The sequence below is a fragment of the Panthera onca genome, chromosome C1 (genome assembly GCF_046562875.1).
Source record: "Panthera onca isolate mPanOnc1 chromosome C1, mPanOnc1 haplotype 2, whole genome shotgun sequence".
Classification (NCBI taxonomy): domain Eukaryota; kingdom Metazoa; phylum Chordata; class Mammalia; order Carnivora; family Felidae; genus Panthera; species Panthera onca.
This window is the reverse complement of record NC_138346.1, coordinates 115,277,356-115,298,207: the sequence shown is the minus strand read 5'-3', so window position 1 is coordinate 115,298,207 and position 20,852 is coordinate 115,277,356. Positions and strand designations below refer to the sequence as shown.

General features: G+C 48.8%; 1 protein-coding gene and 1 pseudogene across 2 annotated transcripts; both read right to left on the bottom strand.

Annotated features, from left to right (window-relative positions):
• Window positions 1–201: 201 nt before the first annotated feature.
• THEM5 (thioesterase superfamily member 5) lies at window positions 202–9,132 on the bottom strand. 2 transcript variants are annotated; one of them, XM_060622847.2, is made up of 6 exons: window positions 7,995–9,127; window positions 6,634–6,835; window positions 5,276–5,414; window positions 1,095–1,205; window positions 655–779; window positions 202–356 (listed from the first exon to the last, which is right to left on the bottom strand). In XM_060622847.2, exons 1-6 carry the CDS (start codon window positions 8,115–8,117, stop codon window positions 313–315), a joined length of 744 nt encoding a protein of 247 aa, XP_060478830.1. In that variant the 5' UTR covers window positions 8,118–9,127; the 3' UTR covers window positions 202–312. The 2 variants fall into 2 exon arrangements, with proteins under 2 accessions (XP_060478830.1, XP_060478831.1); XM_060622848.2 differs by lacking the exon at window positions 655–779 and having other exon boundaries at window positions 7,995–9,132.
• A 1,246-nt stretch (window positions 9,133–10,378) lies between these two features.
• Window positions 10,379–20,852, bottom strand: LOC132671722 (golgin subfamily A member 7 pseudogene; annotated as a pseudogene).

Here is a 20,852-nt window from a genome sequence, read left to right as displayed (position 1 = left end):
CTTGTGGCCTGCTGTTGTTCACCTCAGCACCGGGGCTCTGTCTTTGTCTCTCGTTACTGTGTGCTCGGTGCCTCACCCAGGGCCTCGACGTGCAGGTGCTGAAGAAATCTCTTGGTTGGTGATGATGGGAAAGTGGGTGTGTGGGGGGTGCTGGCAGGATCTTGGCTTCCCACTACAGAAGGGTCTTAGCCTGAGAAGGAGGTTGTGAATCTTTATTTACTCAGAGGAAAGTGCCCTCTTCTTCATCTCACCAGTCACTTCCTGGAGACCCCTCCTTGCTCTGCAGCGGGTCCTGAGCAGGCACAGTGACTGTCACTGGGACAATTCCTCTTCCAGCTGCAGCTGAAGGAAAACACCTGCAGGAGAAGGGCAAGCTGAGTGGCAGGAGCTGGATGTGGTGCACGGAGCATTTGCATCCTGTTATCTAGTACCGGATCCTGTCCTTGTGGTACAGGTCCGGCCACTCATACATAGAAAAAAAAAAATCCTAGCCGGGTTCTCCCTCATTTCATCAGAGTCTACAGCAGGTGCCCATTCCCACTCTAAAAAGCTGGACCTCAGTTTGGGACCGGATCCTCAGTATTCTTCCTTCCATTTGTCCTGAGGGTGATGGTGGCAGGACAGAGTCTGGGCTGAGGCTGAGAACCTTCTTACCTGAGGACTTGGCATAGACTCTCTGCTGGTCCCTGCTCTGGGCGATGCAGGACATGTAAAGCTTCTGGTCCTCGATCTTTTCCACGTCAACGTTCAGCACAGCCAGAGAGCCCACAGGGATCAAACTGAAAGAGGGTGTGGCTTAGCCCAGCCATCATGTGAACCCCTGGCCACCATCCCTTCACTCCTCTTCACTTCATCCTTCTCTTCAACCCACCCTGCCCCAAGAAACAAGTGGCCCAGGGCTCAGGGCCCATTTGTAGGCTCCTGGAATCTGATGGGAGAGGGTGTGCTCTGGCCAGGGACTAGAGGAACAGCTTAGCAGCAACTGGGGGAGGAGAGCGGCAGACAGGGCTCCTGCACCCAACACTGAGGATGGCCAGCCCTCAGTGATAAAAAAAGGTGTGACTTTGGCCAACACCTCAAGGATTCATACTTACTTTTTGAACCTGATGTTGAGGCTTAGTGTGAACAGCCCCTCTCCAGCCAGGTAAGCAGTTTTAGAGAAGGTCTCATCCATCATGGCGGCCAGGGACCCTCCATGTGCAAACCTGGGGGTGGGGAGAATAAGGCCTGGGCTATGGGCCTCCCCCTGACCCCGACCCTGCCCATGGAACCACCTTGCCTGTACCTTTCTCCAGGACGGGAAAGGAAACACAGTAGGATCCCAGCTGATCAAACTGGCCAAAGTCACTTCAGCCTTTCTCCCGTGTTGCTTCAGCATGTTAGCACCCCCTGACACAATTATCTTATTTTGCCAGGAAAATGTTGGGCTTTTTTTTTTTCTGATAAAGTTCATGGAAAAACATTTTTCTGATTCATCACCTAACTGCTGGCAGCAATTGCCATCATTTGGAAAGGTGCGCTCATACAGGGGAGGGGAAAGTCCCTGTACTTTTTGGCTTGGGCTTGGAGGCACAGCCTGGGGTCAGCCCCCACCTTATCTGTCACTATAGCTAGTGCCAGGGCCAAGCCTGCGTTTTCAAGGCGGCTAAATGTGAAAAGTGACCTCTGCCCTCTCTAGTGCCTTCCGAGCAGCCAGCAGGCTGCCTGCAGAAAGGACCTGCTTCAGCAGGATGTGCAAACTCTTGCTTTACTTAAAGTGAGAGAAATGTTCATTCTTATGTAAACTGACCTGCATGCCAAAGCTACTTCACTGTTGGTGAGGTTGGGGAACATAGAAGGGTGTCCAACTCTAACAGATAGCACAAAACAGATTCAGGGTTCTCATTTTCAAAAGCCTGGTTCTCCATGGACCAGCCCAGCTGCCCCACTGTGCTAGCATGGATTCCCCTCCTGTTCTCACCACCAGGAGGGGAGAGAGCTGGGGCCATGGAACCACACACCCACCTGGTTTGACTCCACCTCTCACTACCTGTTTGATCTTGAGCAAGTTGCTAAATAAATAGTTGAGCTGCTAAATTGCTAAGCTGTTCTGAGCCTGTTTTTCCACTATAATTTGTGAATAAAAAGAATTCCTATTAAGGGGCCTGTGTGGCTCTGTTGGTTGAGTGTCCGACTTTGGACACTTCCGGTGATGATGTCCTGGTTTGTGGGTTTGAGCCCCATGTCAGGCTCTGTGCTGACAGCTCAGAGCCTGGAGCCTGCTTCAGATTCTGTGTCTCCCTTTCTGCCCTTCCCCCGTTCACACTCTCTCTCTCAAAAATGAATAAATATTTAAAAAATTAAACAAAAATAATTCCTATCAGATTACATGAGGTAATGTTTACAAAACCCCTTGTGTACTTCCACATTGCTTGAAAGAGGGATAAAGGAGTTGATGCTGAAGAACCCCAAACCCACTCTTTCCTTATCCTCACTGGCCAGGCAGGGGCCCATTGGCAAGTGCGTGGATTCTGCAGGATAGCCCTTGGCCAGCCGGTAACCTACCCCTCCTAATTGCCTATGGGCTGGGTGGGTACTTATGACAAGATAGAAAATATATATTGGTGTCTGCCTCTGATTCCTGACACAGTGCTGCTGAAACTCTCGTAATTTCCTGGGTGATGGGACTGTCTTGTTCTATTGAGGCAACTCTGGGCGTGCTCCTGGATGGCTCCTGGATGGGGGCTGTCCCCAGAAAGACCAAGCTATGATTAAAATCTTGGCACTTTCACCTTCCCCCACCCCATTCTCTCAAGAAGGGAGGAGGGCTAGAAATGGAGTAAATGACGGATCATGCCTGTGTGAGGAAGCCTCCATAAAATCCCAATGGTGCAGGGTTTGGAAAGCTTCCAGGGTGGTGAACGCAGGCACAGTAGGAGGGTGATGCACTCTGACTCCACAGGGACAGAAGCTCCTGCATGCATTGGGGACCTTCCCAGACCTTGCCCATGAACGTGCTTCATCTGACCATTCTTCGGTATCCTTTATCAGACCCTTTAATAAACTGGTAAACATAAGTGTTCCCTGGAGTTCTGTAAGCCTCTCTAGCAAAGTAATTGAATGTGAGGAGGTGCTAGTAGGAACCTCCAAATTGTAACGGTAGAGGCCAAAGCAAGCCACCCCAAGATGGACCAGTTTGACACGAAGATTATTTTAAATAATTTTTTTTAAATGTTTTTAAAATGTTTATTTTTGAGAGAGAGACAGAGTGTAAGCCGGGGAAGAGCGCAGAGAGAGGGAGACACAGAATTGGAAGCAAGCTCTGGGCTCCGAGCTGTCAGCACAGAGCCCGATGAGGGGCTCAAACTCACGAACCATGAGATCATGACCTGAGCCGAAGTTGGACGCTCAACCGACTGAGCCACCCAGGCGCCCCTATACACTATTACGTTTGATTTCCTCTTGTTCATCTGTCTCACATCAATATGATTCCTCATCCAGCTAGAAGGACCCTTGAAGGCAGCAGGAAATTCTTGCTCCCCAACATAGCCAAATCAGATAGAAGTCATGGGAGCCTGGGGGCCTGCTACTTGTGATTGACATCTGAAGTGGGGGGCAGGCCTGTGGACTAGCCCTTACTCTGAGGGATCTGATGCTCTCTCCAGATAGATGGTGTCAGAATGGAGTTGAATTGCAGGACACCCAGCTGGTGTCACAGAATTGCTTGGTGTGGGGAAAAGCCTTCACCTGTGTGGTGATAAGAAGTGTCAGAAGTAAAGTGTCCTGTGTGAGCAGTAAGGAGACACACAGGAGAGAAAGAAATGGTAGAGGAGAACTGGGTTTTTCCCTACACAGTAGACTGAACTGGGCGTTTCTTTCTATTCAGTACTAATCTCTTTCCTGGACCCCTCAACCTACTGACCTCAGTGTTGGATGGTCCTCCTCTGTCTCTCCTGCCCCACATCCATGAGCCCCTAAATAAAAGCTACACTTCACCCCCTACTTGGGGTTTTCCTTTTTAGAAGGAAGGGGATCCCTGACCTGTGCAGGGCTCTGACCTAGTCCCTCAGTGTCAGCATGCATTAGTATGAAAACCAGTGTCCCCATGGAAGACCGCTTTGGTATTGCCAAGGCGACCAAGGGCTGCAGTCTGAAACCATGGCCTGTGGAGGTGCTGACATCGATTAAGATCTCCGATGGGGCACCTGGGTGGCTCAGTCGGTTAAGTGTCCTACTTCGGCTCAGGTCATGATCTCACGGTCCGTGAGTTTGAGCCCCGCGTCAGGCTCTGTACTGACAGCTCAGAGCCTGGAGCCTGCTTTGGATTCTGTGTCTCCCTCTCTCTCTGACCCTCCCCTGTTCATGCTCTGTCTCTTTCTGTCTCAAAAATAAACAAACATTAAAAAAAACAAATCTCTGAATTTAACGGCTACTGAGTCCCTCTCAGGCCTTGGGACCCTAGAGCTGCCTCCCCCTTTCTCCCTCTGTCTTGCAGGGACTCTGGAACCAACAGCCTTCAGCGATTGTTTAAAGAAGGAACAGTGACAGAGCAGAAGGCAAACAACCACGGACTTAGTGGCACAGTGGCCTTGGGCAAGAGGCTCAAGGCTAGCTTGATTTCCCTTGTGGAATTTATGTCTAGCAGTCTATTCCAAGTTTGAAGACAGCAGAATACAATAGAGAGGTCGGTGGACCCAGATTAGAGTCCTGATCTGTCCTTGATTACCCGTGCTCCTGCGGGCAAGTTACCTTACCTCTGTGTGCCTCAGTTTGTCCATGGGTAAAATATGAAGTTTGGGTAGATGGTGTCTGATAGCTATATTGTGCTGTATGGTTCATGAGTATATACAATATTATAGTTTTCAGCCACTTAGGCAGATGGATATTACTGCCCCAGGTTTCAGGTAATGAGGCTGAAGGCCAGAAGTTAAACTGCCTGCTTGGGGTCCAAAGGCCAGCAAGACAGAGCAGGACTGGAAGCCTGGCTTCACATCTTGTCCTCTTCCAAGGTCACCACACCCTTCTCTCAAAGTGGCCCCCAAAACCACCTTCTTATTGGGAAATGTTCAGATCTCCATAAGGAGGCTCTCCTTGTCTGAACAATGGGGACTGGAGCAGACGACCCAGGATGCCCTCCCAGGCATGATGTTGAGACAGAAGCCCAGTTCCCACTACCCCCACCCAGCTCCTTAAGGAGAGGTACAGACTCCAGGGCCTGGTGTGTGGCTAATCCATCAACTGAGCAAGCCCAGGAAGCAGCTGAGGACATCCACCCAGGCCCTGCCTGTGGCCTTACCCTGGGGCCCCCTCCAGGTAGGGGCCAGGTTGGAAAAGACAGATGGACTTCTTCTTGGACGGGTGGAAGAAAATGACATACTCGTAGCCTTGTCCTTCCACTTGGAGGCACCTGGTAAAGATGCGCCAGTCGCTTTTGTCTGGGGAGAGACGGGAAGGGCTGCAGCTGGAGGGGGAGTTCGTGATTGTATGGGGCCCGTTGGGATGCAGGGCCAGCCATTCAGCACCATGTCTGGAGCCCTGTCTCAGGCACAGGGTCTAGGAGAGAACCAGAGGACACCCAGTCTCTGCCCTCAGGGAGCCTTCAGTCTGAGAGTGGAGACAGAGCCCTCTTCTCAGGGATCCCTCAGTCTGGAAGGAGGAATAGTCAGGAAGTTCCCTGGCTGAGTGTAGAGATAGGATCAGGACCAGATTAAGACTTTAACAGATCTTAAACACTGAAAATTTAAAATGTAACATGTAATTCATATATAATTCAAAATAACAAACAGTAAAATACTAAACATAGTCAAATAGGAGTGCTGGCTGGCTCAGTTGGTAGAGCATGTGACTCTTGGTCTCAGGCTTATGAGTTCAAGCCCCATATGGGTGTAGAGATTACTTAAAAATAAAATCTTTAAAAAACCCAAAAAGTAAAATAAGTGCAGAAAAGTCTACCAAAGTTCTGTTTTTTTTCCCCCCAGAAAGACAACGACAACAACTACATCTTTTTTTGATGAATACCAAGTTCTTCGAAAAAAAAAATTATTTTGGTGACCCTGCTTTGTTTGTGACATAAACCTAAAGGTCATCTGTCTACTGGACCACACATTCATGAGTAGGCAGGAAAACCACATATGTGAATGAGACAAGAAAATAGGGACACCCACTGACACACACATATGCATGCACACACAAGAAGAAAGACGAAGGTGGAAAGTTCTATCCATCTGGTGGGTGTTTTGAGAGACTGGCTATGGGCCCAGTAGAATAAGGATGGTATGCCAAGGCCTGCAGTGGGGGTGGGGACTGGGTGGAGAGGACGACTTGGGATAAGGCTTGACAATACGGAAGAACACCAGGTAAGAAGGCAGAGGGCAGGGGGGCTGCTCTTGGCTGGGAGCAAAGGTAGCCACTTGATTATATTCTCTTGGATGGGAGGTGGGGAGCTAGAGACCAGAGAGCATACTCTTCTTTTCGCCACCTGCTGGGGCTGCAGTATAAGGAGTGGGGCAGACACAGAAAGGACTTCCAGCTGAGAACTGGAAGGGAGTTTGTGTATCTCCTTCCTGAGGGTGGAGAGTCAGTGCAGGGCAAGGGATTGGCTGAACCCCCAGGTGGGCTGGGTGTGCCCAGGGGTCCTCCCAGACCAGCCCTTACCTGAGGTAGCTGCTAACCCGAATGGGAGCTTGAGCCCCTGGATGTGGTCTCTGTTGGACTTGAAGGAGGGTAGTTTGATCCAGCCATCAGTCTTGGTCTTCTCCAGAAATTCCTGGTACAAGTTCAGCATGTCTGGACACCAGCTGGCATTGGGAAGGGCATAATCCTTCAAATCCGTCTTCTCCAGGCAGAATCTTGAAACCTGGGCAGCAAAATCAGGGAGACCAAACAGCTTCCTGGGGGACGGAGGCTGCTGCTTGGGCTGTGAGACCTCTAGGTGATTTGCTCCTGGGTTCCTGGCTCCTCAAGCCCTTCCACCAGTGTTGACATACAAGAAACAGCCCATTTTCCTTGTAGAGGGTTTGGGGACACCTGTGGGTGACTGGTAAGGGGATGCTAAACTGCAAAGGAAGGGGAAAAAAAGGAACCAGGGCTGACAGGTAGAGGCATACTGCTGTGTGGCAGTCCCGTTTAAAACCTGTGAACTCTCCTTTGAGGCTGAGAACTGCTAGTCTGAGCCCCATTGTACAAATGGGGAGACTGAGGAAATATGGCTAAAGTTTCAGGGAATAAAACTTCCCATAATAGCGAATACTGCTCCTATTAATTGAAGCTTGTGAGTGTGAGAACTGATGGTCAGACTAGAGCCTGTTCTGAGACACTGTCTACCCTACAGGATGCGACCACAGTTGTTGAAGACCACTATTACCACCCCCACACCTGAGGGGCTACTCCAGCTCTGACTATAGCTGTGAGTGTGCCTGGGCAGAGTAGTTCCTTTGAAACACGGTTTTGGCACCCACAGAAGTGTGATACCATCTGCGAGACAACGTGAGCCCTCTATGGCATTGAAGGCTCACGGATCAGTCACTGCTCTGGGCAGTAGGCCAGCTGCTTTGCCAACACACAGACCCCTCCATCTGGAACCCCCCAACTCAGCTGCAGTGGTCTGTGTGCCATAGAAGGAAAGCGACTTGTTGGTGGCCACACAAGATTAAGACCAGGACAAAAGTGTCCTAGTGGTCTTAGTTTTGGATCCTGGCTCCTTGGTTTCTTTGTCTTCCTTCCTCCACACCTTCCTCCCTCCTTCCCTTCATTCCTTCCTTCTGTAATCTCTGGGCCCGACATGGGGCTCAAACTCATGACCCCAACATCTAGAGTCACATGCTCTACCGAGCCAGCCAGAAGCCCCTTGATCTGGGTATTCCAAGAGCACCTTCCCTTTGCCAAATCAAATAGCTTCCCACCACACTGCCCACCTGCCCATCCATGATCTGGGAAGTGGAAATTTGGAGTGCTCTTTATGCCTTAAGCCCCCAAGAGAAGGGCCGCCTGCCTGGCTGAGCTGGGAACTTACTCACCAGGGAGTCTGTGGAGGATCCAAACGCTGAGGTGCGGTTGAGTCTGGGCAGGACGTGGGGGGCTCCAGGAAGGACTCTGTGGTGGCCAAGTCTTATTACTGCCTGGAAGCCTCTCCTTATCATGGCTGAGTGTGAGGATTGGGGCTGGTGGGGCTGCTGGCAGGCTCTTAAGGAAGCAGCAAAGTGAGTGAGTGCTCTTTAGCTGCACCCTGGTGCTGTTGGTACAGCCAACTCTAAGACAAGTCTCTCTCCCCTTCTGTCACAAGGTTTTCATCAGCAAGCTTCTGCAGATGATTAGGCAAGATGGGGCTGGTTTGACACAACACCCACAGATGCTTGGGGCCTTTAGCTGGTCCCAAGCCCCACCCAGCACTTGGGGAGGGGCCAATGCTGTTTGGGAATGAAGGTTTAACAGGACTGGCCTGAGTCCAGAAAGAAGTATTTGTTAACGAGGCAAAAAAAATACATAAAGAAATAGCATATGGTACATGGAGCCTCAGAGGGCTGCCCTGAAGTGTTTGGGGAACAATCCAAGAAGATCCCCAGAATAATGGAGGTCTGTCTCTTGATTGGAGGATGTTGGGGGAGGGCCTGTGTGTGTTGGTGGTGGAGCCTTTGGGGCATGTGCTCTGCAGCAAGACCACGAAAGCCCTAGTATGGTCCTGGCCCTCAGAGAACCACCTCACAGCTCTCAGTTGCCCCTTCTGATACCCCAGACAAGGGGTGGCACGGAGAAGCCTCCACCTGCTGGTCCCTCGTGGGGATACACACGAGAAGGGGAAGATCTTAGAGGCAGAGACAGAAAATCATTTGGATGGGGCGCCTGGGTGGCTCAGTCAGTTGAGTGGCCAACTTCGGCTCAGGTCATGATCTCGCAGTCTGTGAGTTTGAGCCCCACGTCGGACTCTGTGCTGACAGCTCAGAGCCTGGAGCCTGCTTTGGATTCTGTCTCCCTCTTTCTCTGCTCCTTCCCTGCTCATGCTCTGTCTCTCTCTCTCTGTCAAAAATAAATAAACATTAAAAAAATAAAAAAAAAAAGGAAATTATTTGGAAGGAAGCAGCTTAGCCAAGGTGCTCTCATGCTTTGGAACCCCAGGGAAGAGGCTGTGTGCTGAGGGTGAGGTGGGGAGATGGGCAGTGGTGGCCTTGTCACTGGCAAGCCTGGAAGAGAGGTGGCTTTCAGGGGAAAGGTCGGAGGAGTGTTCAGCCAGTGTCTGCAGGCCTGTGGGCTTTTTTGGTGATGATATTTGTTCTGTTGAATTAAAACTGCCAGTTTTCAACTATAAGTCCCAGTTTTTAGTTCATTGGAGAAAAGCATGTTCTGAAGGTCAGAACTGTGCGAAGGTAGATGATGATGATGATGGTGGTGGTGATGATGAAGGTGGTGATGGTGATGATGGTGGTGGTGGTGGTGATGATGATGATGGTGGTGGTGGTGATGATGATGATGGTGATGGTGGTGGTGATGATGATGGTGGTGGTGGTGATGGTGATGGTTGTGGTGATGATGATGGTGGTGGTGATGATGGTGGTGGTGGTGATGGTGATGGTTGTGGTAATGATGATGATGGTGGTGGTGATGATGATGGTGGTGGTGGTGGTGATGATAATGATGATGGTGGTGGTGGTGATGATGATGATGGTGGTGGTGATGATGGTGGTGGTGGTGGTGATGATGGTGGTGGTGATGATGATGATGATCGTGATGGTGGCGGTGATGATGATGGTGGTGATGGTGATGATGATGGTGGTGGTGATGATGATGGTGGTGGTGGTGGTGATGATAATGATGATGGTGGTGGTGGTGGTGATGATGATGATGGTGGTGGTGATGATGGTGGTGGTGGTGGTGATGATGGTGGTGGTGATGATGATGATGATCGTGATGGTGGCGGTGATGATGATGGTGGTGATGGTGATGATGATGGTGGTGGTGGTGATGATGGTGGTGGTGATGATGATGATGATGGTGATGGTGGCAGTGATGACGATGGTGGTGATGGTGATGATGATGGTGGTGGTGGTGGTGATGATGATGGTGGTGATGATGATGATGATGGTGGTGGTGATGATGGTGATGGTGGTGGTGGTGATGATGATGATGATGATGGTGATGGTGGCAGTGATGATGATGGTGGTGATGGTGATGATGATGGTGGTGATGGTGGTGATGATGATGGTGGTGATGATGATGGTGGTGGTGATGATGGTGATGGTGGTGGTGATGATGATGATGATGGTGGAGATGATGATGATGATGGTGATGGTGGTGGTGATTTTTGGCAGTTTCTGAAAGACCAAACAGATTTAATAGGGAAGTTTACAGATTTTGTCCCACCTGCTTTCTGTGTTTGGCTGCCCCAGAAGACTAGAATATAAATATTTTCATTACGTCCTGTGAAGGCTTTTTTGCTTGTTTGTTTGTTTAAGAAAAGTTTTACTGGGGCACCTGGGTAGCTTAGTTGGCTGAGTGTCTGACTTTCAGTTCAGGTCATGGTCTCGCGGTTCGTGAATTTGAGCCCCGTGTCGGGCTCTGTGCTGACAGCTCAGAGCCTGGAGCCTCCTTCAGGTTCTGTGTCTCCCTCTCTCTCTGCCCTTCCCCTGTTCATGCTCTGTCTCTCCCTCTCTCTCAAAAATAAATAAACATTAAAAAATTTTTTTAAATTAAAAAAAGAAAAGCTTTACTAATGTGTTATTATTTCAGTAAAGTTATTGCAACAGGTGTAAAAGGCATACATTATCACAGGCTATAAAGTAACAAAGGAATTTTATACAATTAAAATATTACACAGACTGATGGGATTTACTGAATAACTAACAGATCCATAAAGGAAACCAAGTCTGAAATATGAAATCCAGTAGCACCTAGAGTATCTCTGAAAGTAAAACTTTTAACTGTTTCATTCTTTCCTAATATATTTCTTAACTTTCTCCCAAATACAGTGCTCTCAAATCCCAAAGATGAATGAAGGGCATAATGAACCCTGAAACCAAAAACATATCGCCAGAAGAACTATAAACACAGACTCGGACTTAAGAGTTTTAGTTGGAACTCACTGAACTTACTGTACTTGAACCAATCCTAGGATTTCTGTGCACTGAATACTGTATATGAGGAAGGTCTCTCAATCATAAGGTTTGCCAGTAGGGACAAGTTAAAAATTAGGAATATACGGTATTATTCCTATCAAATATTTTTTTCATAAGTTATGTTTATAACAAAACTATAATTAAAATATTTATTATACTTGCTTATTACACATTCAGGGACAGGGCAGGGACATTTATGTGTTTGATAGTTTAGCATCCACTTTATTGTACTTACTTATTTTTGTAAGGAACACGAAACACATACTACATCCTCCCAACATTCAAGGTAATGCAATAGCAAAATTCTCCAAAGAAAAATAACTGGAAATTGCACTAAATACTGTTTTAATTAGGAATAATTACTATAACAAAACAAATAACATTATGCATTATTTTTCCAATGAGCTTCAGTTGGAGAAACTGAACAGCAGAAATCGATCTTTAAGATTTTGGTCATGCAAAACTGGTAATTCTCTGAGATCTGGGAGATGCGTCAGCAAAACCACAGACACAGCCTACCTTTCACCAAAATCCTGGAGAAAAGTATTTTCTGGCTTTGGGGGAAAGAAGACTGAACACTGGCTAAGATGGGACTTGCTGAAGTCTTGAGCCACCTGGGAAGCTGGCCCCAGGAATGAGAGAACCACCGTCCTGGTGGCAGATGAGAAATTAGCTTTGTGTTGAGCTGACTAATGGCTTATTTTAACAGCTGTAAAAAATATATTTTTTTACATTTATTTATTTTTGAGAGAGAGCACAAGTCGGGGAGGGGCAGAGAGAGAGGGAGACACAGAATCTGAAGCAGGCTCCAGGTGATGAGCTGTCAGCATAGAGTCCGACACGGGGCTCAAACTCACAAGCCATGAGATCATGACCCGAGCTGAAGTTGGCCGCCCAACCGACGGAGCCACCTAGGTGCCCCTCAATGGCTTTGAATAAAAAAAAAAGTGAAATGCTTCATTGTGTTTTCTCAGAAACTAATAAAAAGATTACAGAGTCCTACACAGTTTGGAGACACAAAGTGGATGCTGAGTGACTAGTGGTCACTCCAGGTGTGGAATTTTAGAAAGTTAGTCCTTGGGGTAAATGGCGCCATTGCTCTGGCAGCAGAGAGGAGGTAGGGGACACTCTGTGATCGGCCAGTGGATAGATGAGGGTCCCAGCTGGAGGAGGGATCTTTAGTTCTAGGTTTATCTCCCACTGCTCACACTTCTGTCTTCATAAATGGTGATGTCAATAACTCGAAGTCCTCTCTCAATAGGATCTGTCGGGGGAGGCCTTGGAAAGCATATATTTTCTCACTCTCATACTGGGACGCTGTCTCCAGAACCTTCTCATAATGGGTTTCCATGTGTAAGAATATGGGGAAGCCAAAACAGCCTTCAAGATGTGATTGGCCCCCAAGCTTCTCTGCTTCTGCATAAAGGTTACTTAGAGTTCGAATTGTTTTTTCAAACTGCTGCCTATCAATCCGGCTCTCCTTGGTCTGGAGCTGGCAGTGTGTGGTGCTGCTGTCGTCTTGCTGAATGAATACCTTCCCAGACACTGGCGCCTGCCACGACCTCATGGCGAGGACTGGCTGGGCCTGCCGCCTCCTCGGCCCTCCAGCGGCAGTCACACTGCCTATGTTGTCCTGTTCTGTGACTGTTTGAATGAAATTTTTTCAAAGATGCGGAAACCAGGTTTCTCATCATTTCAAGTCTCTGGGTCTAGCCAAAAATGTCAACATTTAAAATGCAGACTTTTACACAAAACAGGTCGAGGATCTCCAGATAAGTAGAAGGATCTGGGAACAAGTCACCTTTATGCCTATGCAGCAGCTGTTGGCTGGAGCCAGACATCATGCCCTCTGGCTCATCCCAGGCCTCCCCTGGTACCTGGCATCCCTCCATTCCCTTGCCAGTCTCTATGTGTGATACTTGATTGGGAGGATGGGACTCGAGGAGGAAACAGGAGAGAAAAGAGGAATCTTAAAGAGGGTACATGGACTGTAGAGGAATCGGAGGAAAAGGAGAGTAGGAAGAAGGAGGGGCCTGATCCCAGGAAGGTTATCAGGAGCCTCAGGTTGGCAGGTTTATCCTGATTCCAGGAAGAATCAATAGCTGAACCTGAGAAAAGAAGTCCTTGTTTCATTGCCCGAAAGCTACGTGGGACCTGGCTTACCACCTGTGCACAGCCAGACTTCCCTTGTAGATGGTACACCCCAGTGGGATCAGCATCTCTTGTTGCCTGACTAGAAAAGTAACACCGTCTGTGAATTAATAGAAAATATATATGGTGGTCTCTGCCCCTGGTTCCTGAACACAGCTCCTAAATCCATAGGAATTTTCTGGGTGATAGGAGTGTCTTTTGTTCTAATGAGGCAACTCTGGATAATGAGTCTTCTGATAGCTTCAGGATGGGGGCCAGTCACCAAAAAGACCAAACCAGAATTAAAAGCTTGGAACTTCCAGTCCCTGTAGGTTTTGAAACCCTTTGGGAGGGGTGCCTGGGTGGCTTAGTGGGTTAAGCACCAGACTTCAGCTCAGGTCATGATCTCATGGTTCGTGGGTTTGAACCCTGCATTGGGCTCTGTGCTGACAGCTCAGAGCCTAGAGCCTGCTTCAGATTCTGTGTCTCCCTCTCTGCCCCTCCCCCACTCAAGCTATCTCTCTCTCTCTCTCTCTCTCTCTCTTTCTCTCTCTCAAAAATAAATAAACATTAAGAAAGAAAGAAAGAAAGAAAGAAAGAAAGAAAGAAAGAAAGAAAGAAAAAAAGAAACCCTTGGGAGCTTCCCTGGTGTAATCTGAAACCAGCCCATAAGGGAAGGGCAATGAGAGACCCAAGAAAGAGGCAGGCCACGCCAGGTTAGCAGGTGGCAGTTTTAAGAAGCAAAGGGAACTTATAGGAGAGGCTAGTCTTGGGCAGCAGCAGGACAAGTGGATCCCCACACCCACCTGCCACATTTTAGGTTGAGAGAGAAAGTCCTTAACTGGAGCCAGTCATGTATACTATGCAGGCGTTTTCAAAACCACATCATTACTCAAAGCTGTGTCCTTGGAGCAGCCTCTAGGAGTAGTAAAGGCAAGTGGAACCCACATTCCAAGGACAGGGGAGGGGGTGGGGACCTCTGATCACCGGGGTCCAACTTATGGGTCAACTAACAGTCCCGTCTTCTTGATGACCTTCCCCAACAGGTCCCACCCTCCATTCTTCAGGAAGGGGACAGGGGCTGAAGACTGAGTTAATGATCCATGATGCCTATGTGATGAAGCCTCCATAAAAGCACTAAAAGTACAGGGTTTGGAGAGCTTCCAGGTTGGCACACCCCAACTCCATGGGGATGGCAGTTCCTGTGCTCAGGACCCTCTCAGACCACACCTCTTCACCTGGCTGTTCATCTGTATCCTTTATCATATGCTTCATTATGTAATAAACCAGTAAGCATAAGTGTTTCCCTGAGTTCTGTGAATGGTTCCAGCCAATGATCGAATCCGAGCAAAATGGTCATGGGAACCTCTGATTTATAGCCGAGTCAGACAGACATTGTAAGCAACCCAGGAACCCACCACTTGCCATTGGCATCTGAAGTCTCGTGGAACTAAGCCATGAACCTGTGGGGTCTGCATCTAACTCTGGTTACTGTCAGAGCTTAATTATAGGACATGTAGGTGGTGTTGCAGAGACTTGCTCGGTGTGGGACAAGGCCATGCATCTGGCGTGAGAAGTGAGGTACAACCATGAAGGAGAAACACAGGAGAATTTTCCTGTAGGCCTTCTCCCACTTGAGTTGTTTCACAATTTTTGGTTAAATCAACTGTTAAATATTTACATCATTATGATTACGAAAGTGTTGTTCTCACACTTGCCAAGTACCAGTTATACATCCTTTCTTGTATAACTTTTATTTTCCTTGAGTTGATGATTACCAAAGTTCAGCTGGATGCTACTGTCCAGGGCAATACGAAAAACTGAAGGGGCTGTCCAGTGGGTCAACCTCCATCTCCCAGCTGGGTGGGAAGAGATCCAGAAGACAGAAAAGAAAAGAAATAAAGACCTGGCAATGTCTGTGATATTTAAGAGCAGTACAATGGGATCAATGGTATGACAGATTAAAGATGACTAGAAATAAAGATATCTGAGAACAACATTTATGCCGATGGCAAAACCATAAGTGTGATCCTGCAGTCAGTGGCTGGAGTAGAATGAAGGAGTTTGTTCTAGGCCATTTAGGGAGAGAAAGACTTGGAATGTGGAGAAAGCGCTACTTTCTCCCCTTCTGACTCCTTTCCCCACCATTCCACACATGTCATGGATTCCCCGTGCAATACTAGGACCCTTGCAGATGTGGGCTGGGAGGTCAGCTATGCAGGGAGGTGGAAAGGTATTGGCCGGTGCCTCGAATGGGTTTTTTTCCCAGCAAGAATTTTGGCCCCAACCCTTCTTCTGTGTGAACTCAGCTCAGGAAAAACAAAGAAAACTCAGCTCAGAGGAAAGAAAGCATCTCCCCAGACCTGGACCCCCTGGAGATGCAATTAGAAAAAAGAGAGAAGTCAGTGAACATTCAGCATAATTCAGAACTCCCGTTGGATTTTGATTTAGCTTATTTGCCTGCTTGGTTCACTTTCTGTTTGGGACTCATGGGGGAATGTGGAGTCTGGGGGTTTCTCTCACTGCGATATGACCTGTCCCCAGAGGCATATCCTGGGCCAGACCTGACAGGTAGGTGGTCCACAGGAGAACCAGCAGTGGTGTGCCCATCAATAATTAACAACCACTTCCTGCGGGGGTGTGGTGGGGGGGACCTCTAACTGGTAGCTTTTGCCAACTTCTGTGGTAGAAATATTCCCACAGCTGGCTGATTTCAAGCTACCAGTGAAACCACTTACCCTGACTGTGAGGCAGGGGAAAGATGTATACAGTTGGCTCCTGCAAGGTGGTAGGAACTGGCTCCAGCACCCACTGATCTAGAAATTTCTCTGGTGTGGTGCGAAGCAACAGAGGTAACCAAGGCCTGGTAGTTTCCATGGATCACTTCCTGGTCTCAGGATCCTTTCTTCCTTTTAGCAGCTCCCAAATCTAAATTCATAGCCACCTCTGTCTCTTTCGGAGTTCCCTTTCATCATGGAGTAGCCCTTAGTCTCCCCAGCCTGCCCTCCTCCCTTGTTCCCGCTAAACAAGCTCACAAGGAACTCTTTGCTTAGAGATACAACTGTAAATCACTAAGAGGAAACAGAAAAAGAGCAACACTTCCAGAAACCTTACAAAGTCCTCCTCAGTTTGGGGGCCCTGGAAGCCCTCTCAGATCATTCCAGACATGTGGTGGAGCTCCCTTGATGGGGGCTCCTTCCTGTGATGGTGGGTTCCCAGCACTTTGGAGTGGTTTGTCAGGGTGGCCCCATCTGGCCTTCCTGGATGAGGCAGGGACTTCCGTACTGGACTTCCTAGAGGTCTATGAACTCATTTCTTCCTGAAGACTTGGCTCTTGGGCTCACCCCTGCAATTTCTAGAGGGGTCCCAGACTGCTCATGCCCTCTTTGTGACTGATCTTCAGACTGCTCAGGCTGGCCCTGACCTCAGGGAAGGGTGGTTTCTTGACCTTCTTCTGAGCCAAGGGTCAGGGGCCAGGCTGAGTGATGGGAAACTGAAGGATACTCAGAGGCGGCCATCCTGGTCTTGCTCCACTCAGGAGGTGCTATGAAAGGACACAGGCCCAATTACCAGCTTTCCTAATTTCTCCGGAAAAGTCAGGACAAATCCAGGCTTTTATGTTATGTGAAACCTTTTTCTTTTTAAAGTTTATTTTGTTTATTTTGGGGGTGGGGAGGGAGGGAGAGAGAGAGAGAGAGAGAGAGAGAGAGAGAGAATCCTAAGTCGGCTCCATGCTGAGTGTGGACCTCCCATGACCCTTGATCATGACCTGAGGCAAAATCAAGAGTTGGACACTTAGACTGAGCAACCCAGGTGCCCCTGAAACCTTCCAACTTTTAAATGTTGCAACTAATTCATAAACATACTGCTGGAGCCAAACTAGACGTCTCCGACTGGATCTTGTCTGGCAGGCTGCTGATCATGCCACCTGGTCATAAGCTCGTTCCCCGCCCTTCCTGCTCTTCTGCCCAAATCCCGTCTCTCTGACTACCCCCAGAGCATTCCTTTGTTTATGGTTTCCTCTGGGAGGTATCATCCTGAGATTCATTGTACACCCTGGACTCCCACAGCCGGCCTTCGGAAAGGAAAATACGTGTCGCGTATTGAAAGTGATAAATCAGTTGCCTTGGCGTTTTTGCTTCATCCAGTTGTTAAGGGTTTTGGCCTGCGGGTGGGATGGGTGAATGAGCGGCTTGGGGAAATGCAGAAGCTTAGCCTCAGACTAGCCAACATGGGGGGGGGTGGTGGAGAGAAACCCTGTGCTCACCAAACCTGGGCACAGGATGGAGCTAAAAGAAGCGGTTGCTAAGTGCTGTGCCCAGAAGGGCCCTGAGCGGGTGCCACCCAGAGAAGAATAACAGAGGGTGAACAGGGCTGTGGTGGAAGGCCCGGGGCCGAGGGGAGCTGAGTGGCTGACAAGCAGGGGCTGGCTCCAGGTGCCACTGCCCGGTATGATCACTGCACTGATGGTGGGGGTCCCAACAGAGTACAGGTAGGGGATGTGCCAGGACTGATGGAACCTGAGCTCCCCTCCCTCCAGATGTGAGAGCCCCTCCCACAGCTCAGCTGGAGTTACCTATTTGTGAACTACCAAGAGGCAGAGAGCCACGCCCTCGAAGCTCAGAAAGCAACAAATCCTGAATGGGTGTGTGGGCACACTCAGGGTGGGGCTCACAGTTCCCGGCGAGGCCTGTACTTGAAATCCCTTCTTCTTCAAACCTAGACAGTCACTTGAGAGGTGGTACCTTCAAATCAATGGGACTACATGGTGTCACTGGCAAATCTGCCTTACTAGTTTGGGGCATGAAGTAAGGTCACGTTCCATTTCCAAAACATATCAAATGGCTAACACTGCTCCCATGATATCCTGAACTGTTTCTCCCCTGAAAACTCAGAAATAGGGGTGTCACTGTGTGTTGAACTGGCTCCGTGGCCAAGCCTGTGAGCCCTCCAAACATAGGTGATGGTGACTTCACCAGCTTCTGGGGGGTGCCCAGTGCTCTGCTTTCCTCAGGTCATGGCCATCCTGGTGGCAGAGAGCATGTCAGTCACATGGGTGTGCAGCCAAGGCCTGTGGCCCTGACTGGGTGGCACTCCTACTGACCAGTCACAGCAGGGGCTAAGGTGAGGTGACATGTGAGGTAACATGTGAAGGCAAGTCTTCTTCAGGCCTCCAGGAGGAACCTCCTCTAGGCCTTGGGAGCATGCTCACTGGGTGATTCAGCTGCCTAGTGCCCCAGAGGAGGCCTTGAACAGTGCCCTCACAGGGTAGGCTCCTAAGGCTCTCCCACCTCAAGCTCCCACCTCTGTGCTTCTCAAGCAAGGAACCCTCTCTTTTTTGGGCAACTTCCCCTGCTAACCCCCTGTAGCCACCCTTCTCCACCTCCCTTTCTCCCCAGCCGGGCCTCAGACCTCCACTTAGTCCACATGAGGGAGGCCCACTTCTCCAAATGCTTCCCATCTGTCACTAGAGTTCTAGAACCCATAAACCCTGGATGATTAGCATCTGAAAAAACCAGTTCTTCCTTTCCTGGGGACTAGTAGGGCTCCATCTACACATCTCTGGGAGATGACAGGAACCATTCCATTCTTTGAGTGTCAGGTGAAGATTCAGTTTCATACTGAGCCAGCCTGACCTTGGATTCCTTCTTCGATGCCAGGCTGTCCAGGAGTGTCTGGCGTTGGGGCTCTGCCTTGGGTTCTGTCTATGAAAATTAGTAAAGAACCTGTAGAAAGATCCTTTCCTGAGGCCGGGGCTGCTGGCTTTCAGTGGGCCATGGGAGCTCAGGAGACGTGGGCTCTTTAGAGGGCAGCTCTCCTGTCCATGGCTGGGCATTGGGCACTGGGCACATGGCATCACCACTGTGCCTTGGTGGTCCTGTCAGCAAAGAACAATATTGTAGCCGCTCTGGTGTAGAGTTCCTTGGCTTAGAGAAAGCCTTGCTCCCTCCTTGGGGCCCTCTGCTAGTCTGAGGTGGCCTGGTTCCTAGACACTGTGAATGCCAGTGCTTTACTCCTTGCCCCTGCCTTCTGCAGCTCCAGAGTCACCTGGCTGTTATAGTGCACACATACACAGGGGCAGGCATGCCCACCCTCACAAACGTACTATGCATGGCCACACACGCTCATATATGTGCACATGTGCTCACACAGCTGCACTCACGTATACACAGATATGGGTATATATACATGCACACAACACATGCATGGGTTTGTGTGTGCATGTCTACCCATTCACATATGTAAATCATACTGTACACATGTATATGCAATGTACACATGGGTGTACACACACTCACAAACACATACACAGATATGGCCACACACATGTATACATTCAGAGATACGAATGCACATGTATGGACACACATGGCGTTTGCATACATACTCCCATGCATACATGCTCACTCGCACACTCACATAAACACCATACATGTGCACATATTCACACACACGCATACACACTCACCTGTTTACATATTGTCATATTGAGAGGTATTGTGCCATGCATTGTTCATCATAGTTTAAAGTTTTGCTTCTCTTTTAAGATGTAAATATTTTAAATATTCCTGACAAAAAACCCCAAAACCAAAAACAGTAAATATTCCTGTAAAGGGTCACACTGGAAGCAGTTATTAGTTATTTTATTTCTTAGTTTAACTGGGAACCTGAAAGTAGGTTTTGATGAGGAGAAGGGGGACAACAACTCCGAGTCTGAAATTATGGAAGTAACATTTCCCTGGAGGCACAATTTTGTCAGGTACCCTGTCCCTGAAAGGGCATGGCTAGACCAGACAGAGTGACTTCTTTGAAGTGGAACTCCTACAGAGCTTCAGACTGTCTGATTCTGGAGGTGCCTCCAAAAGCTTTTGGTCTAAGTCCCTCACCTTAGAGAGGGAGAAACTCAAATTCATTGTGGTTAATCAAGTCTCCTAGGTTGTGTTTCCAAAATAGATCTGAATCTGTCTACGTCTTTTCCCTATGATCCACGTGCCCTGGATTTTATTCCAGGGCAAGACTGATTACTTAGGTTATGTGCCCTTTCCTTAGGCCAATGTCTGCAGTCAAGGGGATCAAGGGGATGAAGAGACTAGGGCTGGCCTGGTGCCTGCCCCCCAGCCCCCAGGCTGTGACTGGGAGCCCTCCACACACAATAGAATCAAAGGAAACCTAAAAAGTTTGCCTGCCTAGTCAGCATGGTTCTGTTAGCAGGAGACCAGGAGGCAGGGATGTGAGCACACCAAAAAAACAAAAAACAAAAAACAAAAAACAAAAAACCTGATGGCCATGACTGTATCTTAGCAATTGTCTAGAATGTTCGGCCTCAGAGTTTCCAACAGAAATAAACACAAAGGTCAGTCGTGATGGGGGAGGGGCAGCCGAGGGGGCGAGTCCCAGTGTGAGGACTGTGTTTTGGGGGAGCAGGGATGGAGTGCAGACAAAGTAAGAGGAGGGGTAATGGTGGTCACTCTCTGCTGAGGCTCATTAGATGTGTTACAGTTCAGATTGTCTTTAACTCTAGAGTTAGCGCTTCAGAAACTTGGGGACGTTGGTGTGGCATGTTACAAATGGATAGAGGACTTGGGTGACTTTGTGGAAGTTTGTTTTTTTTTTTTTCCATATTTTAGATATGACTGA